An 18,098-nucleotide genomic window follows, 5' to 3' on the forward strand; every position below is an offset into this window, starting at 1 on the left:
TATTCTCTTGTGTGTATTTTGGTATTTTCGCACTCAGTTCCCGCGCCGCGCTGTGGGCTTCTCTTGTTGCCACAGTAACAGCGTCATTTCCTTCTGAAAGCAAAGCGCCGCCGAAAGTTCCGTTAACGTAGTATAACTTAGAAAAATACATTTCGTTACTGGTACTGTTTTACATATCAGTTACACATTCTAACGTGTTTGTATTTCTTTGTTTTCGCTCTTCATTCTCAGGTTAATTCAAACAAGTTGCGCATGCGCGTTAACGTCTGCGTCAGTAACGACATGGATTCAGAGGGCTGTGCTGAAGACGTAAACAATGTGAGTAGATGGAAATTGCAGTATTGCAGTACAATTATGTTTTACTTGCGTGTTTTTGATCTGGAATGTGTGAGCCTTCGATAGAGTTCCTACATGACTTGCGTTAGGTAACGTTAATAGGGATAACCTTGTAGCTACTAACACTTTATGACCACAAGTGAGCAGTGCTCAAAGTAAGTTAGCTCTAATGTCTGTACAAAGACTGTATGGCAGTCAGCGTATGTTAATTATTTCTTATAAGCAACATTGAACCAAAGGCACAAGAGCATGAACTTTAAAAAGCTTTGTGTTCATCGGCTGATCCGTTAGCAGTTCTTCACTGCAGAATTACACTGTTTTACAAAAAAAAATGATAAGTATGCTGTTGAAAGGAATAGTTCACCCAAAAATAAAATTTACCTTAGGTCATACTTGTAAAAACCTTTTTGGATCAACTATTCATCGGAGATTGAGGGTGCAAATGTTGTGGCTTCTGTGAGAAATCACTTTCGAAGTCTTGAGGTTTTGATGCTAGAAGACTTTATTTGCAGAGACAATCTTTATATAGTTTTTCCTCAAGGTGTGTTTAACACATTTCATACAGTCCTTCGACCCCCAAACAATGTACAGTACACATTTTACACTCCTGCAGTCCTTCACAGACACAGGTAACATATGATCATAATAGAATAACTTGATTACTCTCCTTCAGCCCTCCATAGACCCAGGAAACACATGTGCATAATAGTAGAATAACTATGAGGGGCCGTACAGCCCCCCATAAATAACTGTATTACACACATAACACTCTCTTGCAGGCCTCTTTACATACAAGAAACATGTGATCATTATAGATTGCAAACATTGCTATATTCACATTGATTATTCTTGATTAATTCATATTTTGATTTATACAAATCTTGACAGGTTGACATGTCATTATCAAGTCACTGTAAATTTGTCAGGTTCCAGTTCCTAGTATGTTTTTAAGTATGTTTTTACCTTTCCAGACCCATGCAGAGATTATCTGCCAGCAGCATGGACAAAATATGCATGATTCAGAGGCTGGCAGACCGTACACAGATCTTGACAGTGATGGAAGACCATTTAGTAACACTCAGGATTCAAGCATGCAGCCACTCATAGACAGATCTGAGACTTTACAACTAGGTACAGAGAGCAGGTGTATTTATACAGTGGGTTTCAAATATCCAATATCACATTGAAAATCAGGCATTCAAATTTATTTAAAACTCTAGTTAAACCGTTTTTGGATTAGAGTGAAAAAAGTTAGCTCCTAATGTGTTTCTTTAGATTTTTCTATAATGACATTTATTATATATATCATTTACAATTATTACATTTTTATTTTCTTTTTCAGAGTTTCAGGATAGCCAGGTGTCTCCTGCGCTTACCCTGCTTCCCTGCCTGGACAAATCTCACCTTCTTTCTGACTCCACCTTTTTTCAGCATACAGATGCAGAATTTGTCCCTCTTCGGTATTGTATGTTTAGTCATGTTCAAATTTTTCTTTACCTTTTTGTATTTTTAAATAATATATTTTCGTTCTTTTTTTTTTTTTGACACAGAGGATTTCCTGACTTCTCAGTTATGTCCGAGAGATGCCCCAGGAATTCAAATGCGGCTTTAACTGATGGTTCCCACCTACAAAATATTATTTATGACCAGACTGCACTTTCCCAGCACCCGTTGCAGGTACCAACAGGCCTGTCAGAAGGTGAAAAAAGCTGCTGTTCACTGTCCCAGCACAGCCTGTCACCTGGAGACCATTGCAAAGGGCTTGAGGACCATGGGAGTGTTTCATATGGTGCTGAGGACAAAAACAACAGACATATGGAAGGAGAGGTTAGTGAGCTTAGTGAGGGAATGTCTGGTCAGCTCTTATTAGAGTTCAAGATGAGGATGTTAATGTGGCTGTTAGTGACAGCAGTGCAATTTCTTCTGCATCTGAACCTGCCTCAAATCACCAAAACACAAACAAAAGCCAGTCAAATCCTTACATTAATCTACAAAAAAGCAGAGATCATTGTCATTATCATCTTTATTTTAGAAGGCTGTAGCTGTGTCAAATATAACTTTTCGTGATTCAAAGATGCATTCACACCAAACAACTGACCATCTTCATGATCAGTTTCTGTCTGCAGGACAAAGAGGTTGAAGTGACCCCAATCCCAGTAACGTGATGTTTATCCCCTAAAATATGAATTTTACCCTAGGCTACCCTTCCAAAAACGTGAATTTTAACCCCGGGACGCAATTTTTATCGGGGAACCCCCTGGAAACGCGATTGGGCTAGTTTTGGACTAATTTTGAGAAGCAACTGGGCAGGCTTTGTTGTGAAAATCTGGCAACCCTGATCTGAACGCACATGCTGGAGATATACAACTAATTACATGAGTGCCTTTACTGATGAGATGCGCATGAAATCGAATTCGATTTTTTGCACAGCCCTAGTTCATTCTTGAGCTCTCAGCCTGTGTCTCAGTCCACCCCTGCGCTAACTCTTGTGAGACTCCCACCAGCATTGACAAAACTCTCACTCATAGACTCCAAACAAGAGCTTGTTGCTTCTGTGGCTACATCGGCCTAAAACAATCACTCCAAAACTGGGTTAATTCCATCGTTGGACCTAAGCGATCAACATTCCTCTCCCATCATCTCTCAAACAACAGCTACAGTTCCTAGTTGACCTTCAGAGACTGTGCAAACAATGTCACATGCCTATCCCATTTCAAACAAACAACTTCCTACACCTGGTTTAATTCCACAGGCCTCTGATATGCCTCACCTCAACTCTCAGCACTTTTACTCTGGTGCAATGTTAAAAGATCAGGTCCCTCGTTTGGCCTTTGGGAGAGTACATTCTCTTCCCAGTTTGACCTACTTGCAAAAAGTAGATACCTGGAAAGCCAATCAATTGGGTTCTGACAGTGTGTCACCCAAGAAAAAAGCACATGATGTGGTGTCTGACACACTTAATTACATGCTTTCTCGAGACACGTGTCTGACATTTGGGGCTAATTCCAGCTCTCAGATGACTCGACCACTTTCCTCTTCTCATTCTGGAAGCGGCTCACCCTGTCAGGTGGATGTGTGTAGAGGACAAGCATCTGAGTCACCTGTCAATTGCTCACACTCTCACTCCTCCCTGAGCTCCGTGGTGACCTCTATTCAGAGAGACACAGGTACACACAGTCAGCAAGTTCTAGTGGCACAATCTGATGAAATAATTCCTGCTACCAGATCATTGGACCATCAGTTGTCCTTAGTCTCAGGTGGAAGGGACAGAGGAAGCAATAGCTCAGCTCCTCACATGAATAAAAGCTCAGTCAAGATGTCTCCTCTCCTCAGTCTGGGTCGCTTCAGTGACGTGTCATCAAACCTCAATATGAGCAGCACTCTCTCCAGCTCTCAAGGTAGTTTCCAAGGTGGGAGTTGCCTCTTCTGTAGTGAGTCTTTAGGTTGATAATTATGCACCCTACTGGACCTCCAGACCTGCCTCCCCTCCTCACACCAGGGAACTTGACATTGAAAATAGGATCCCTGTAAGTTCACGGTGCTGTAGAGGAACTAAAAGGATGTCGGGATGAAATGAAATTCCCTCTCTAAGTTCTTATAAATGTTTAGTCAAAATGTCATAACTGGATCCTCCAGTGAAAACCTTACCTTTTCTTACAATCACCATCAAATTAAAAACCTTTGGCTATAATGTTTACCCTTTTTTGATTATCTATTACACACTGATTTACATCAAACTATGGAAAAAAAAAGATCTGTTGCTACTTCTGTTACATTGTGACTTGAACATGAATTCAAAATACTCAAACTCACATTCAGGTATCTAATCTGGTATGAAATGTCCTGCTGGAAAAAAATCATTGTAATATATAGTATAAAATCAAATGCTACCATCCTGTCTAAACAACACGGCTAAAATCTATGGGTGATCGGGCTTTCTCTTCTTTGGCTTCTAAATTGTGGAAATCCCTGCCCTCTGAGATTAGGAATGCAGTGTTTTTAAATCGTCCCTGTCACAGTGTCTGGTCTTTGTATCCCTGGGTGTCCACTAGAGGTCTCACTTTCCCTTATTTGGTCACCTTCCTCCTTGTTTGTGTTAATTGATTGTTCCCCGCCTGTCTCCACTTCCCTCATCATCCTTCTGTGTATTTATACCCGGTTTGTCTCAGTCTGTGTCACGGAGTCCTTGTTTAATGTTACAGTTATTTCATGTCCGTCATCCTTGCCTTGCCTAGTGTTCGTGTTTTGTTCATGTTATGTTTTGGATCTTCTGGTTTTGACCCTGCCTGGCTTGTTTACCCATTTGGATTACCCTCAAATAAAGAGTCATGCCTGCACTTGGTTCTCTCTCCTCGTTCCTGTATCACCGAATGTGACAGTCCCTTAAAACATACTATTTTAGGATAGCTTTTATTTGATTCATGTGATTACTTTATTATATTGGCTTTCTATTATTATAATTTTTTTAATTGGTTTTTACTACCTGCACTGTTTTAATTTCATTTTTTTTTTACATAAAGTGCTTTGAGATGCTACTTTTAAAGGCACTATATAAAATAAAGTTTGTTATTATTATTATCATTTTAAGCAGCAGCTGTCACCTTTTTTTAACTCCAAGGTCCCCAAAGGCAAAGACAATATTCAATTACATTCAATATTCAGATATTTCTGTTACTTCTACTGTAGTGGCAAAGCTGCTCATTTTCAAACTTTCTTTTCATAAACGTGGAGTGTCAATGGATATATACATAAAATAAGTAATTCCAGAAGTCCAAGGTTACTGACTAAATTAACATTTGAAGTTAAATAAAGAAAATAGCATTTTCATAAAAATTAGACGACAAATTGTTTGAAAACCACTGATTCAGGGTGATTTTGGTGATTTGTTCTTTTATCCTGATATTTAATTATTCTGTTTCTATATCTTTTTGTTTTATAGTTGTACCTCTTACATTCGGGTATCGACCAATCACCTTCAACAATCTTAAATCCATTTACTCGTCAAGGACCAATCAGAGAGCCTGAATATTCTCCTACTGACTTATGTACCATCAAAAGCTCCATAGGAACACCAACTAAAAGTACAGAGCCGCCTGAAGGTGGGCCAAAGACATCTTTGTGCACTGTTAAAGTTTTTGAGTTTAGAAATTGTTGGTTTTTTATTTGAATAGTGTATGTGAGTATATTAAAATGAAGTTTACATGTTTTTTTTTTGTGTATAGTTGACAGCATTCAGAAGGAGACATTCTCCAGTTCTAGTCAGCTCTCGGCTGACTCTAGAGCTTCTGTCTCACACCGATCTTCAGTGCACGAGCAAGGGCAACCAGTCAGTTCTGTGAAGAAGATAATCAGCCAGCCGGATACTCTACCAAGACTTCATTCTACTTTAAATCATTCATCAAGCTTACAGCATTCTGATGCTCTGCAATATGAAGGAAGCCTTGGCCTTCTAAGCCAAATCAGCCCAAAAGCTCTGCCTACTCCAGGTCCCAGAGAAGTGGAAAAGGAGGAGGATGACTCTTTCGTAGGCTCTGGCACACTGCATGAAATCAGACACCTGCTGGGCCGGGCAGAAAACCTTGTTTCTGGTCGATCCTCTCTGACTTCCTCCCACGGCCTCTCAGAGAGTGACCCATGCCTTACACTAGGACAAAACATTCATGATGATATATCTCTGTCAGCTGGTGGAAACCTTTCTTTGCTTCTGACTCATTCTTCATCAGATTCAGCTTTGAAAGGAAGCTTGTCATCCTCCCAAGGACCTCAACAAAATGACCTCACAAATAAAGAGTCTACCTCTCTCTCTTTGATCAGAGATGAAAGTTTGAAGTCACGTGACCTCTGTGTGACCCCAAGACGGGCTGAGCCTGAGGGCTGCAGTGCTGCAGACCCAGATAAAGGAAAGCCACCTACAGCCACATCTGCCATGCAGATAAATGTTCCCTTGATACCAGGGAACCGTCTGCAGAACCAGGACCAGACTGAGGATGCTTCGATTGGCTCTTCTGGGAATAGTTCGTCCCATGTCTCAGCTGAGGTTGAAAGTATGAGTGACAGTAGCAGCGAGACTTCATTGGCTGCCAGTGTTGCCAGACTCCTGCAGAGTGAGTCACCTGTTTCTATGGTTACAAGCCTGCCAAGCACCAGTGACCCAGAAGATAGCCATGCCCAAGGTAAACACAGTGATTTGTCTAACAGGACGTATAGTCATATACAGCTTTTCTTATGTGTCAGTGGTTTCTACATTGTGAATGATTAAATTTGGTCCGTCTCTTTAGAGTGGATCCTGATGAAGGTTGCTGGCCGCCAATGTGAACGCTTAGAACTAAATGCTGAGGACAGAGAGAGAGTTGAAGACATCAAAAGAGAACTTCTATTGAACACCAAATACACCAAGGTAACACCCATATGCCAACACAGAAAGGTCTGCTGATTTCATTGGTGTTAATGTCAACATTCTTACTGATTTAGGTTGATCTGTCTGCCAAAATTTTGACTTCTCAAATAAATATCACTGGAAATTTATAATAAACTTTCACCATACTGGTTTTAAGATTTTATTTGATGTAAGTCGATATTGGATATGTAATTGTGCATGCTCAGTTCAGTCAATTTTTAATAACACTAATAATTTAACCTTGTGAAGACTAACAGTTTTGGAGGCTTTCACTTTTTTGTTTGCTTTGGTTATTGAGCCTCTAGACAAAATATACAAAAACATGAGGCTTTTATGACTCATATACTATGTTATAGGAGAGTATGGAGCTCATACTCGCAAGGAAGAAAATAAAATCCTCAATTTTATTTATAGGCTCAAACTGAGCAAAAATATACAATTTGGTGCGGTTGCTGATATTTATATGGCTAAAAAGTAAGATTAAAATCTGATATCTTGTAAGTCTGTGAGATCTTTATAACAGTGTAGCAGACCACTTACATATAATGCATATAAAACAAAATCTCTAGATTATATTTAAATTATTAGTTTTATGATCAAAGCTCAGTAGTTTAACCTGTTTTTAGTCAATCAATGAAAAAGCCTGATGTGTCATATTTGATACTCGCATTTTAACATGATTTGTTCAAACAAATATGTATGGATAATCAAGTAAACTTTGATCAATCAAAAAAGTTGCTTCAGTCCAGTGTTCGCTTCATTGTTTGAGTGTTCATCTTAAAATATTACTAACGATATAAAAGCTATTGTTAGGCTTACATTATAAGAATCAACAAGAACAGATGCAACTTGTTTTTCGCAAAGCTTAAACCATGTTGCTAATTTTGAAAGCTTCAGAAATTTGCTTATCAGATATGATACTGTGGGCTTTATAGGTTTCATAACACTGTTAAATGTAATCTTAGCCAATCTCAAAATATCCTTTTTTTTTTATACTGAACACAATAATATTGTGATGCCTAAATTCACTTGTAGCATTTAAAATAATTTTTAATTAATTTAGAACAAGTAAGATTTTTACTATGGGCTACTTATCAGTAAGTGGCCATAATATGAAAATATTATGTTGGTTTTTTTATTTCCTAAATATCACACTCACTGGTGAGTGTAAAATAATATGAGTTTTGTTTCTGGTGTGGCAGACTGCATTATAGGAAGTCCTGATAGAGAGTGTTTAAGGTAAAGCTGCATTTGTGTGACTTACTCTATGCTCTCATGCTTGCAGTGTTTCTACTGAATCTCTCATTTATCACTATCTACTTCCCTCAGTTCTCCCCAAACCTAGCTCTTATCAGTAGTAACTCATCTTGTTCTCTTTCTCTTGCTTTGTTTCTCAGTGGAGCTCAGATTCTGAAGGCAGTACTCAGTCGAGTGTTGGTGCTGAATCTCAGCTGACCAAGGGCTTTGTTGGACTGCATAACATGGAGAATCATAACTCAGATCAGCTGCAGAAAGTTGATCCAAAACCTTTGGTCAAAGTTCCATTTTACACACCTGCTCAAGAGGATCTAGAGGCCAAAGTTCACCAGATCGCCATTAGAGAGGGGCTCAGCTCCAAGCCTTTTACTTCTATTACTATCGCGACCACTCGCTGCAATCTGTCTCCTCAGTCAAAGTCACATTTCCCTATCACCGCTACTGAGGAATTGGACAATATTGTTCCTGACCATGAGACTCTAGAGAGCACAAATCAAATGAGACATCAGCCAGCTGTTATACCTAATGTATCTGGCAGAGAAAAAGAGACGGCGAGAGAAGAAATGACAGATGACAACAAAGAAAACATTGTTATGAATGATCCCCAGAGAAACCAAATAATACCTCACATGGACTATACCGTCACAGGCAGTAACCAGATATTATTCAGTGCTGCTTCGGGCTCAACCTTTGGTAAGGAGTCCCACCTCTCTCACACTCCCGTCAGCTTATCACCCAAATCCAAACACCAGTCCAATCCAAATTATTTAAGCAGACAACCCAGTCAAAACACTAGTAAAGATGTCCCACCTCCCTCAGTGTCAGGCAGGAGTGATGAACATCTGCAGTCCATACATCGAATCTTAACATTAAATCATGAAGGATCATTTGAACACAGAGAGCCAGTTCAAGGCCAGGTTGCAGGAATAGTCCATGCACACTTTCAGGCCAGATACCCACAAACCTTTGCTCCCTCTCAGAGGCTGGCTGGGACATCAAGAACTCACTCTGTTCAAGCAGGTGTGTGTGTTGTGCATTTTATTCATATATTCTTTTCATTGGCATTCGATGTTAGTAAATTGATCAGTTGACCTATTTTTCTACTATGTAGCTGTCCCTGCCCTGTTGCCATACAGACCTCATGGGAGCTCCAAGCTGTTCTTCATCCCGCAAGCTGATCCAGAGCTTTATCCTGAAACAACTGTTGAAAGCTCTCACTCGGGTATGTAACAGAGAACTGTACACAGTTATTAGACTACAGCATCCTACATAACATTAAGGAGAAAAAATTTGTTTTTTTAGCAAGGACTTAAAAATAGACAAGGAAGGGGCCAGTCTAATCTCTAAAGGCAGGGTGTTCCAGAGTCGTGGCCCTGCCACCGCAAATGCATGCTCTCCTCTACGCTTTAGCCTAACGCAAGGGACCACCAACAAAGCCTGGTCACAGGATTGTAGGCTGCTAGATGGAGTATAACGATGAAGAAGTTCATATAGATAGACAGGAGCTTTGTTATATAGGGATTTACAGGTCCTTCTCAAAAAATTAGCATATTGTGATAAAGTTCATTATTTTCCATAATGTAATGATAAAAATTAAACTTTCATATATTTTAGATTCATTGCACACCAACTGAAATATTTCAGGTCTTTTATTGTTTTAAAACAGATGATTTTGGCATACAGCTCATGAAAACCCAAAATTCCTATCTCAAAAAATTTGCATATCATGAAAAGGTTCTCTAAACAAGCTATTAACCTAATCATCTGAATCAACTAATTAACTCTAAACAAAGTGCAACAACTGCAAAAGATTCCTGAGGCATTTAAAAACTCCCAGCCTGGTTCATTACTCAAAACCGCAATCATGGGTAAGACTGCTGACCTGACTGCTGTACAGAAGGCCATCATTGACACTCTCAAGCGAGAGGGTAAGACACAGAAAGAAATTTCTGAACGAATAGGCTGTTCCCAGAGTGCTGTATCAAGGCACCTCAGTGGGAAGTCTGTGGGAAGGAAAAAGTGTGGCAAAAAACGCTGCACAATGAGAAGAGGTGACCGGACCCTGAGGAAGATTGTGGAGAAGGACCGATTCCAGACCTTGGGGGACCTGCGGAAGCGGTGGACTGAGTCTGGAGTAGAAACATCCAGAGCCACCGTGCACAGGCGTGTGCAGGAAATGGGCTACAGGTGCCGCATTCCCCAGGTCAAGCCACTTTTGAACCAGAAACAGCGGCAGAAGCGCCTGACCTGGGCTACAGAGAAGCAGCACTGGACTTTTGGACAAATTTTGCATGTCATTCGGAAATCAAGGTGCCAGAGTCTGAAGGAAGACTGGGGAGAATGAAATGCCAAAATTGCTGAAGGCCAGTGTCAAGTACTCACAGTCAGGGATGGTCTGGGGTGCCATGTCAGCTGCTGGTGTTGGTCCACTGTGTTTTATCAAGGGCAGGGTCAATGCAGCTAGCTATCAGGAGATTTTGGAGCACTTCATGCTTCCATCTGCTGAAAAGCTTATGGAGATGAAGATTTAATTTTTCAGCAAGACCTGGCACCTGCTCACAGTGCCAAAACCACTGGTAAATGGTTTACTGACCATGGTATTACTGTGCTCAATTGGCCTGCCAACTCTCCTGACCTGAACCCCATAGAGAATCTGTGGGATATTGTGAAGAGAAAGTTTAGAGACGCAAGACCCAACTCTCTGGATGAGCTTAAGGCCGCTATCGAAGCATCCTGGGCCTCCATAACACCTCAGCAGTGCCACAGGCTGATTGCCTTCATGCCACGCCGCATTGAAGCAGTCATTTCTGCAAAAGGATTCCCGACCAAGTATTGAGTGCATAACTGAACGTAATTATTTGAAGGTTGACTTTTTTTGTATTAAAAACACTTTTCTTTTATTGGTCGGATGAAATATGCTAATTTGTTTAGACAGGCATTTTGAGTTTTCATGAGCTGTATGCCAAAATCATCAGTATTAAAACAATAAAAGACCTGAAATATTTCAGTTGGTGTGCAATGAATCTAAAATATATGAAAGTTTAATTTTTATCAGTACATTATGGAAAATAATGAACTTTATCACAATATGCTAATTTTTTGAAAAGGACCTGTATATACAAAGAGGAGAATTTTAAAGTCTATACTCTGACAGATCGACAACCAGTGTAGGGATCTAAGAATTGGAGTGATGTGTTCATGTTTACAACACTTTAAAAGAAGTCCGGCTGCAGCGTTTTGGACAAGCTGAAGTCACGCAATTTGAGATTTAGATATACAGCAATATAAAGAATTGCAGTAATCTAGAAGAGATGTAACTAATGCATGAACAGCCATTTGTAGAGTTTTAGGAGTGAGAAAGTTTTTAAATTCAGATCACAAATGAAGCTGATAGAAACTGGACCCAATAACAGAAGAGATATGTCTATCAAATTTTAAATGCTGGTAAATAATAATACCTAGGTTCTGCACCTGTGAGGATCCAAAAATGGATAAACATTCTAGCTCAGGGCTAATACACTGAGAGTTCTCATTTGGACTGAAAACAATTACCTCGGTCTTGTCCACATATTAGGAAAAGGAAAGCTCTAGCCATAAAATATATACTAGCCATAATTTAACCTCCTCTAAACATTGGAGAAGAGAAGTGATCGCAGTGGATTTTTTTTTCTTGATTGGTAGATAGATTTGAGTTTCATCTGCATAGAAATTAAAAGACACACCATGTTTTCGTAGAATAGAGCCCAGAGGTAGCATGTACAGAGAGAATAGAGAGGGAGCTAAAATAGAGCCTTGTGGAAGGCCACAAGTCAGAGGAACAGGGGAAGAGGAAAAATTACCCAACTTCACAAAAAACTTTGTCAAATAGGTATGACTGGAACCATTTCAGAACGTTTGCTTTTAGACCTACCCAAGTACCCTAATCTAGATAACAGTAAGGAGTGGTCTATGGTTTAAAAAGCAGCTGATAAATCTAAAAGAATAAGAACCACAGAGTCTCCGGAATCAGTGGAGAGGTAAATATCATTTAACACTCTCAAAAGGGCATACTCAGTGCTGTGAACAGACTTAAAACCAGATTGAAAAACCTCATAAATACAAGTAAATAACAGTGTCAAGGTCCAGAAAAGGTATGAAAAAGTCATGAAATACTCCATCTGCCATCAGACGTGCAATCTTGGTTATATGAAGCGACATTCTGACATTTGCAGATGGAGAGAATACCAGTGTAATGCAAGTAATGCATTGAGGAAACAGCACATTTCAAGTGAGTAGCGTCTCCGTTAGTTCCAAAACAGTTAGTTCCAAAACAGTTAGTTCCCTCAAAAACACATCCATATGAAAATTCAATATTTTCTTCCTTTATCTCGCCCATCGTGAACAATTATCTTGCTCTGCTTTTTCTCCTCTTTGCATTCATCTTCAGCTTCACTGGCCTCTGTTTACAGACTAAATATAATAATAACTTAATATTTCCACACAAATTACATTTTGAAAAATTATTGCGATGCAGTTTGTGTGGAAGCATGGAACAGAGATAGTCTGAAATGAAACGGTGCATCTCTACTCCACTGTATAAATAAAATATAGATTGATCATTGTTAGAGCTACAAAGTCACTCGCCAAGATGGCAAGACTTATTTTCTTATGTATTATTTTTTTCATTCAAGAAAAAGAAAGACGCAGAAAAACTTATCCAGGGGGCTCTAGTGTCAGAGACGCAGCAGTCCTAATTATCCGAGTACCCTCAGAGTCTTGCAGATGGTTCACGCTCTCACCCAGTCCTGCATTATTCATGGTCTTTGTGAAAGGCAATCCAGCAATACAAACCTCATCTGATCCACATGTCAAACCCTTCTGGGCCCCTCAGCTTCAGTGCTCTTTGCTCTCTTTTTGATCCAGCTCTCTCATGTTCTCTCCTTTTCTCTCTCGCTCCCTTTGCAGGTTCTGATGATGCTGTCCCTCCACACTTTAATACAGACATTTTAGGCTCTAGAGAGCTAGAAGACAACATAATTACACCAGAACACATGCAAGGCATCTACAGTAAGAGGCCCAATATGAAGAGAGGTAAGATGCACATTAGTTTCTGTTAGTTGTACAATATTTGCTTTAAAGAATTTAAAGAATCATTCACAAAATAAAATAAAATGGTCATTATTTACTCACCCACATGAATGACAATTTGACATTTTCTCTAAAATAAAATATTTAAAAAAATCTCTCGACTGCTGTTTTTCCATATTATGAAAGCACATAGTGACTGTCAGGTTCAGCAACACACCATAACAATGGTTAATGCTACTCAAGCGCAAAAAAAGTCTTCTGATGCCATATGAACAGAATTTATTTGTATGAACTGCAAACTGTCTTAGTTTCATATGGATTTGAAATTACATTGTAAATAAATTCTGATGGATTTTTTGAGAGGTGAACTATTCCTTCAGTTTTCACTAAACTTTGCTGTGGAATGTTGCTATAACAAATAAAACATTAGTATATGATCTTCTCTGTCTCTCCCACTGTCAGTTTACAGTGTGCATGTAAAGGGTCTTCAAGAATCAGTAGTCACTTTCAATGACCAAAATGATAATACTGCTTCTAAAGTTTATGTTTCTGAGAAAAACATGGACACTGTTGCCATAGATGAGGAGTATAAAGATGAGGAAGACAATTTTGTCCCCTTACACATGGAGGCAGACTACAGTACAGATGATGTGCATCTTCACAGCAGCACCCTGCAGGAGCCCAAGTTTCCACTAGAACCACACCATTTACCTTCTCAGCCAATCAGAAAGTCCTACAGGGAGGAAAAGAAAGAGCAGGGCACAACACCTCATAATGTTAGCATAGAGATTAGCAGTTCTTTGGACCAGCTGTGGCGTCGCTTCAGTGAAAAATGGAGCATGGAGAAGACACGACCAACTAATGAGGGAGAGACGTCTCTGCTTAATAGACTAGAACGTCTGTCTCGTCTCATTCACAATACCACTCCAAAAGACCAAACTATACAACAAGCAGACAGAAGGAAAGGAGGGTATTGCAGGATGAGCAATCGAGAGGATGGGACCACAGAGGAAGGAGAGCATTTAGAAGTGGTTTCTCAGAAAGCTTGGTCTGAGCACGAAGAGAGCCAGGAGAGAGCACATTGCTGTCCTGCTGAGAGAGATGAGTCTGCGAGTGTGGAGACAAGCAGTAGTCTGTCCACCATTGACACAGAGCGGCTGCTGCAAGCTTTTGGACCTAACCGGGTCACCAGTAAAGGACTGAAAAGCAGTGACAGCTTGCTCAGACTTTACAACACCATCAATGTGCAGAAAACTGGCCCAAGGACAACCAGTACTAAACATGCTGCCATCTCTGTTGCTTCCAATGATGTGAGCACAGATGACTCCACAGTAAGACTTTGCTTCATTGAATTCTTTTATGCAGACTGACTATTCAGTATCTTAGTTTTGAAAGATAATCAACATATTGAAAAGAAAGATGCCACAATGTTACACATCCCACTATATTTAGCCTTCTGACTGTATTAAATTCAAATTGTTTTTAGATTGTCTCTTTGGTTTTAAAGAAATTACTTGAGATTATCGTGTGTTTTAAACAAGAGGAACAATGATTTCCACAAACACTTTGTAGTTCAGTTTATAGTAAGAGGTAAAACAGAGCTAAAATCTGGTAATAATTTTCATTTTTTTCCACTAATATCGCAACATATACAGTATTTTCTACTAAAATGTTTTAATGTGTGAAAAATTGTGCTTTTTGGTGCCATGTGCTGACTTTTTTTTTGTGGATGTAAAGAATTGTTTAGTACGAGTTTTGTACCCATTCATACAAATGATCGGTTTTGATAAAAATTATTCATTTTAGTGGAAAATTCATTTCCACTATATTGCTGTCTTAGTGCTCTCACTGGGACTGAGAGATGTTGCGAAACTAGTTTAATGACATTGTCTGGGGACAGTCAAACAATGGCTGAACAAAATCTAAATTAAAATTCCTTTTATTCATTTTATACTGTCAACAAAATAATCACTTGTGTATTATGTGTACAAAAATATCTTGTGTAAATTACAATAGTAACTTATTCTGAGCTTTCTGACTGAGAGACCATCATTCTTTCCTTATCCAACTGTCCAATCTTCTGTTACTGTTCCAGGTCTCTGCTGATTCTTTATCACCTTCAAGCACTTTTTCCCATCATTCTCAAAGAGGTATCTCTTTGAGAAACCTCAATTCCAAAAGGTCAAAGGTCAAACTGTTCAGCAAAGGTGTACAGGCAGGTCAGTTACACAACAACAGTGGTTCACTAAGCAATGTGTAAATTAGACCAAAAAAAGTCAATTTAGTAATTGCAAAAAATAAAAAATTTAATGTGGGATTTTGTATTCTTTTTGTAGGTGATTTGGAAATTGTTATAAATGGCACCCGCAGACACACTCGGGACGTAGGCACCATCTTTCCCTCACCAGGTGCTGTCAAAAATGTCCCTTTAACAAACACATTTGGCAGAGGCTTTCAGAGTGGCTTTCCCATTCCCACTGCTTCCACATCTAAACCCACCCAAACCCAGAGTGCTCTGAAGAAAGACACCAGCAACAAGAGCATCAAGACCCGTTACCCTAACGGTGCGTTTTACATACTCACAGACAGCTTTTTTCTGCAACTGATCTTTTTTTTCATTTCTCTTACTGTTCTATATATTGCATTCTCTTTAAGGTGTATCATGGTTTGTCTCAGCTGATGAGCTTAGGTGTGATGGTCGCAAGGAAAACCAGCTACAGAGTGAATCAGCACCTTGTCCAAGCCAAGCCTGGTTTGAGCCTTACAGTAGAGCCAGACCCTGGAAAGAAACGTCCAGAGAACCTCTAAGAGAGAGACAGAACCAGCAAGAGTCCATAACAGCTACGGAGACCGATATCAGTGACAAACCCTCAGCTCTTGTTCAAATTTCACTACAGGTGTGACAAGCAACTGTTTTATTTGCACGTTTTCAGGCCTGTTCACAGCGAGGACGCTAAGTGTAATGATTACTATAACAATATCATTGTTCAATCACTTTTAAAACACATTTTCCAGCTGTTGAATAATAAAAAATTGACAGCAAAACATAATAACTTTAAAAAAAATTTAAAATCCTTCAACATTTATAGTGCCCAACAACATAAATGCAGTAGGCGCGTATTATGAATATAATATTATCACCTAAAGATGTGAGTGCTAATATTATCAATATTGGTGTGAACAGGCCTTTACTCTGATTTGAAGCTTGAAGCTATAGCTGTGTGGTTTTAGAGAGTGCATGAATGTTGTCTGTTGATTTTAATGCAACACTGAGCATTTGCATTGTTGGGTTTCCTACAGGAAGCTCTGGAGCTCCATCGGCCGGAGTTCATATCTCGTTCACGGGAGCGGATGAAGCGTTTGGGGTTACTGGTTGAAGAGAGGAGGTTCCAGGCGGTCTTCAACAGAGAGAGAGAAGAGCTCTTCAGTTGCCCCGCACCTTCACGTCCATACAGACCAGGTGACCTTATACCATAAGATTACTTGTATTAGTAGTATGAGTAGACAGTTCAGTATATATTTTACAAGCTTGGTTCAGCTTGTATTAAGATGTAAACTAAAAACATGCTCGTGTCAGCAGCTCCAGTACCTTGTAAACGAGTCATTCCAAGAAAAGAGATGGCCCTAAGATCTAAAGAGTAAGTATCTATTATCTCATTTCAAAACTGTCTAGATAGTTTATGACACAGACACAGCACATATTAACAAATAGTGCATATATGGGTCATTTAACACATTTAAATTACTTTTGATGTTTAATTTGCAAGTTGTTTTGTGCCTTCTACATGCTTTCAGTTGGCTAGGGAGGAAATCACACAGTCAGAGAATAGACAGGACAGACAGACTCAGGAGGTAATGTGTGTTTGTTTTGAGTTTGAGTGTGTCTCTGTCTGTTTTATTAACATTAACTAAAAAGAAAACCTTTTTCATTGCTTCATACTAACCATTTAGAAAGTTAAAGTTAACTAAACTTAGAAATATGTAGACCTATTAAAGAAAAAAAAATTCAGTTCAAAATATTAACTATAAAAACTATAATAGTAAATGCAAAAATAAAAAAAGTTAAAATATAATAGTCAGCGCTACTAAAATAATACAGATCTATATCCATCTTTTATTTTAAAGTTTCTATTTTTATGTGTGGTATCTCTGAGTCAAGAGGCCCTGTCTGAGACATAAGGACTTCAACTACACTTTGTTGCAACATTTTATATGGATATTATTGACTCCAGTCATTTTACAATTTATAATTGCCAAATAAATATGTATTCCCTCAGGAAATACACTCAACTTCCTGAGGTCCAGAAGAGAAGGGAGGAGGAACGGAGACGGGGAGAGTACCATTCCTACCGTCTCAACGCTCAACTCTTTAACAAGGTATACAGGCTATTCTGGAGTAAGAGTTACACACTGTAACTCAGACACCGTAATACTGACCGTTTTAAAATCAATATTGTTTCAACCATTTCAGATATACACATGACCAGTTTGCTTAACATTTCTAAGGCATGCCATCTTTTTTCTGCAGAAAGTCACCAGTCGTGTGTTGGGAAAGAGAGCACCCTGGCAGTGAGCGTGAATCGTTGAATGTGACATGTCCTCTGAGTGTTTTATATGGGGTGATATTTTATAACGGTTGTGTGTTATGCGAGTGTTTGATATATGTGTGCACTCTGATTTTAGGTGTGTGATTTTATATAATTTTGATTGTGTGTTATTTATGGAGCTGCAGTGTTGGATTGTTTATTATGTCTCTTATAGTTGCACAATTAATTTATTATTAATTTTAGTCTTTGCTAAATTTTTGCTTATTTTATGAGGTAAATAAATAAGCAGCTATTTGTAAAAGCTTTTATGTTTGTTTGGTTTTTTTAAGTGCAAGTATGTGAATGCTTATTAACAATTCAAATGGTTTGTTTTCAGTTTCTGATATGGACAGGACATGAATTATGCATATCTAAAAAGAGAAAGAGGCCACAATATAATGGTTATGTTCACTACTAAAAGATAATAGTTTTTTTACTCTAAAATGTAGGTTATT

General features: G+C 38.9%; 1 protein-coding gene across 6 annotated transcripts; it reads left to right on the top strand.

Annotated features, from left to right (window-relative positions):
• Positions 1–92: 92 nt before the first annotated feature.
• Positions 93–17,905, top strand: LOC128026386 (centrosome-associated protein ALMS1). 6 transcript variants are annotated; one of them, XM_052613461.1, is made up of 19 exons: positions 93–318; positions 1,308–1,467; positions 1,679–1,796; positions 1,887–2,163; positions 5,276–5,435; positions 5,559–6,509; positions 6,615–6,733; positions 8,131–9,010; positions 9,102–9,212; positions 12,935–13,060; positions 13,520–14,388; positions 15,153–15,276; positions 15,394–15,621; positions 15,713–15,954; positions 16,358–16,517; positions 16,635–16,695; positions 16,853–16,909; positions 17,335–17,434; positions 17,586–17,905. In XM_052613461.1, exons 1-19 carry the CDS (start codon positions 253–255, stop codon positions 17,628–17,630), a joined length of 4,854 nt encoding a protein of 1,617 aa, XP_052469421.1. In that variant the 5' UTR covers positions 93–252; the 3' UTR covers positions 17,631–17,905. The 6 variants fall into 6 exon arrangements, with proteins under 6 accessions (XP_052469421.1, XP_052469422.1, XP_052469423.1 ...); XM_052613462.1 differs by having other exon boundaries at positions 16,638–16,695; XM_052613463.1 differs by having other exon boundaries at positions 15,734–15,954.
• Positions 17,906–18,098: the final 193 nt, after the last annotated feature.

Source organism: Carassius gibelio, chromosome A13, assembly GCF_023724105.1.
Source record: "Carassius gibelio isolate Cgi1373 ecotype wild population from Czech Republic chromosome A13, carGib1.2-hapl.c, whole genome shotgun sequence".
Taxonomy (NCBI): Eukaryota; Metazoa; Chordata; class Actinopteri; order Cypriniformes; family Cyprinidae; genus Carassius; species Carassius gibelio.

Coding starts and splice junctions, on each gene's coding strand:
- LOC128026386 (XM_052613461.1), top strand. CDS start 253: ATGCGCGTTAACGTCTGCGTCAGTAACGACATGGATTCAGAGGGCTGT. Junction 6,510..6,614: donor AGAAGATAGCCATGCCCAAG/GTAAACACAGTG, acceptor CCGTCTCTTTAG/AGTGGATCCTGATGAAGGTT. Junction 9,213..12,934: donor TGTTGAAAGCTCTCACTCGG/GTATGTAACAGA, acceptor CTCCCTTTGCAG/GTTCTGATGATGCTGTCCCT.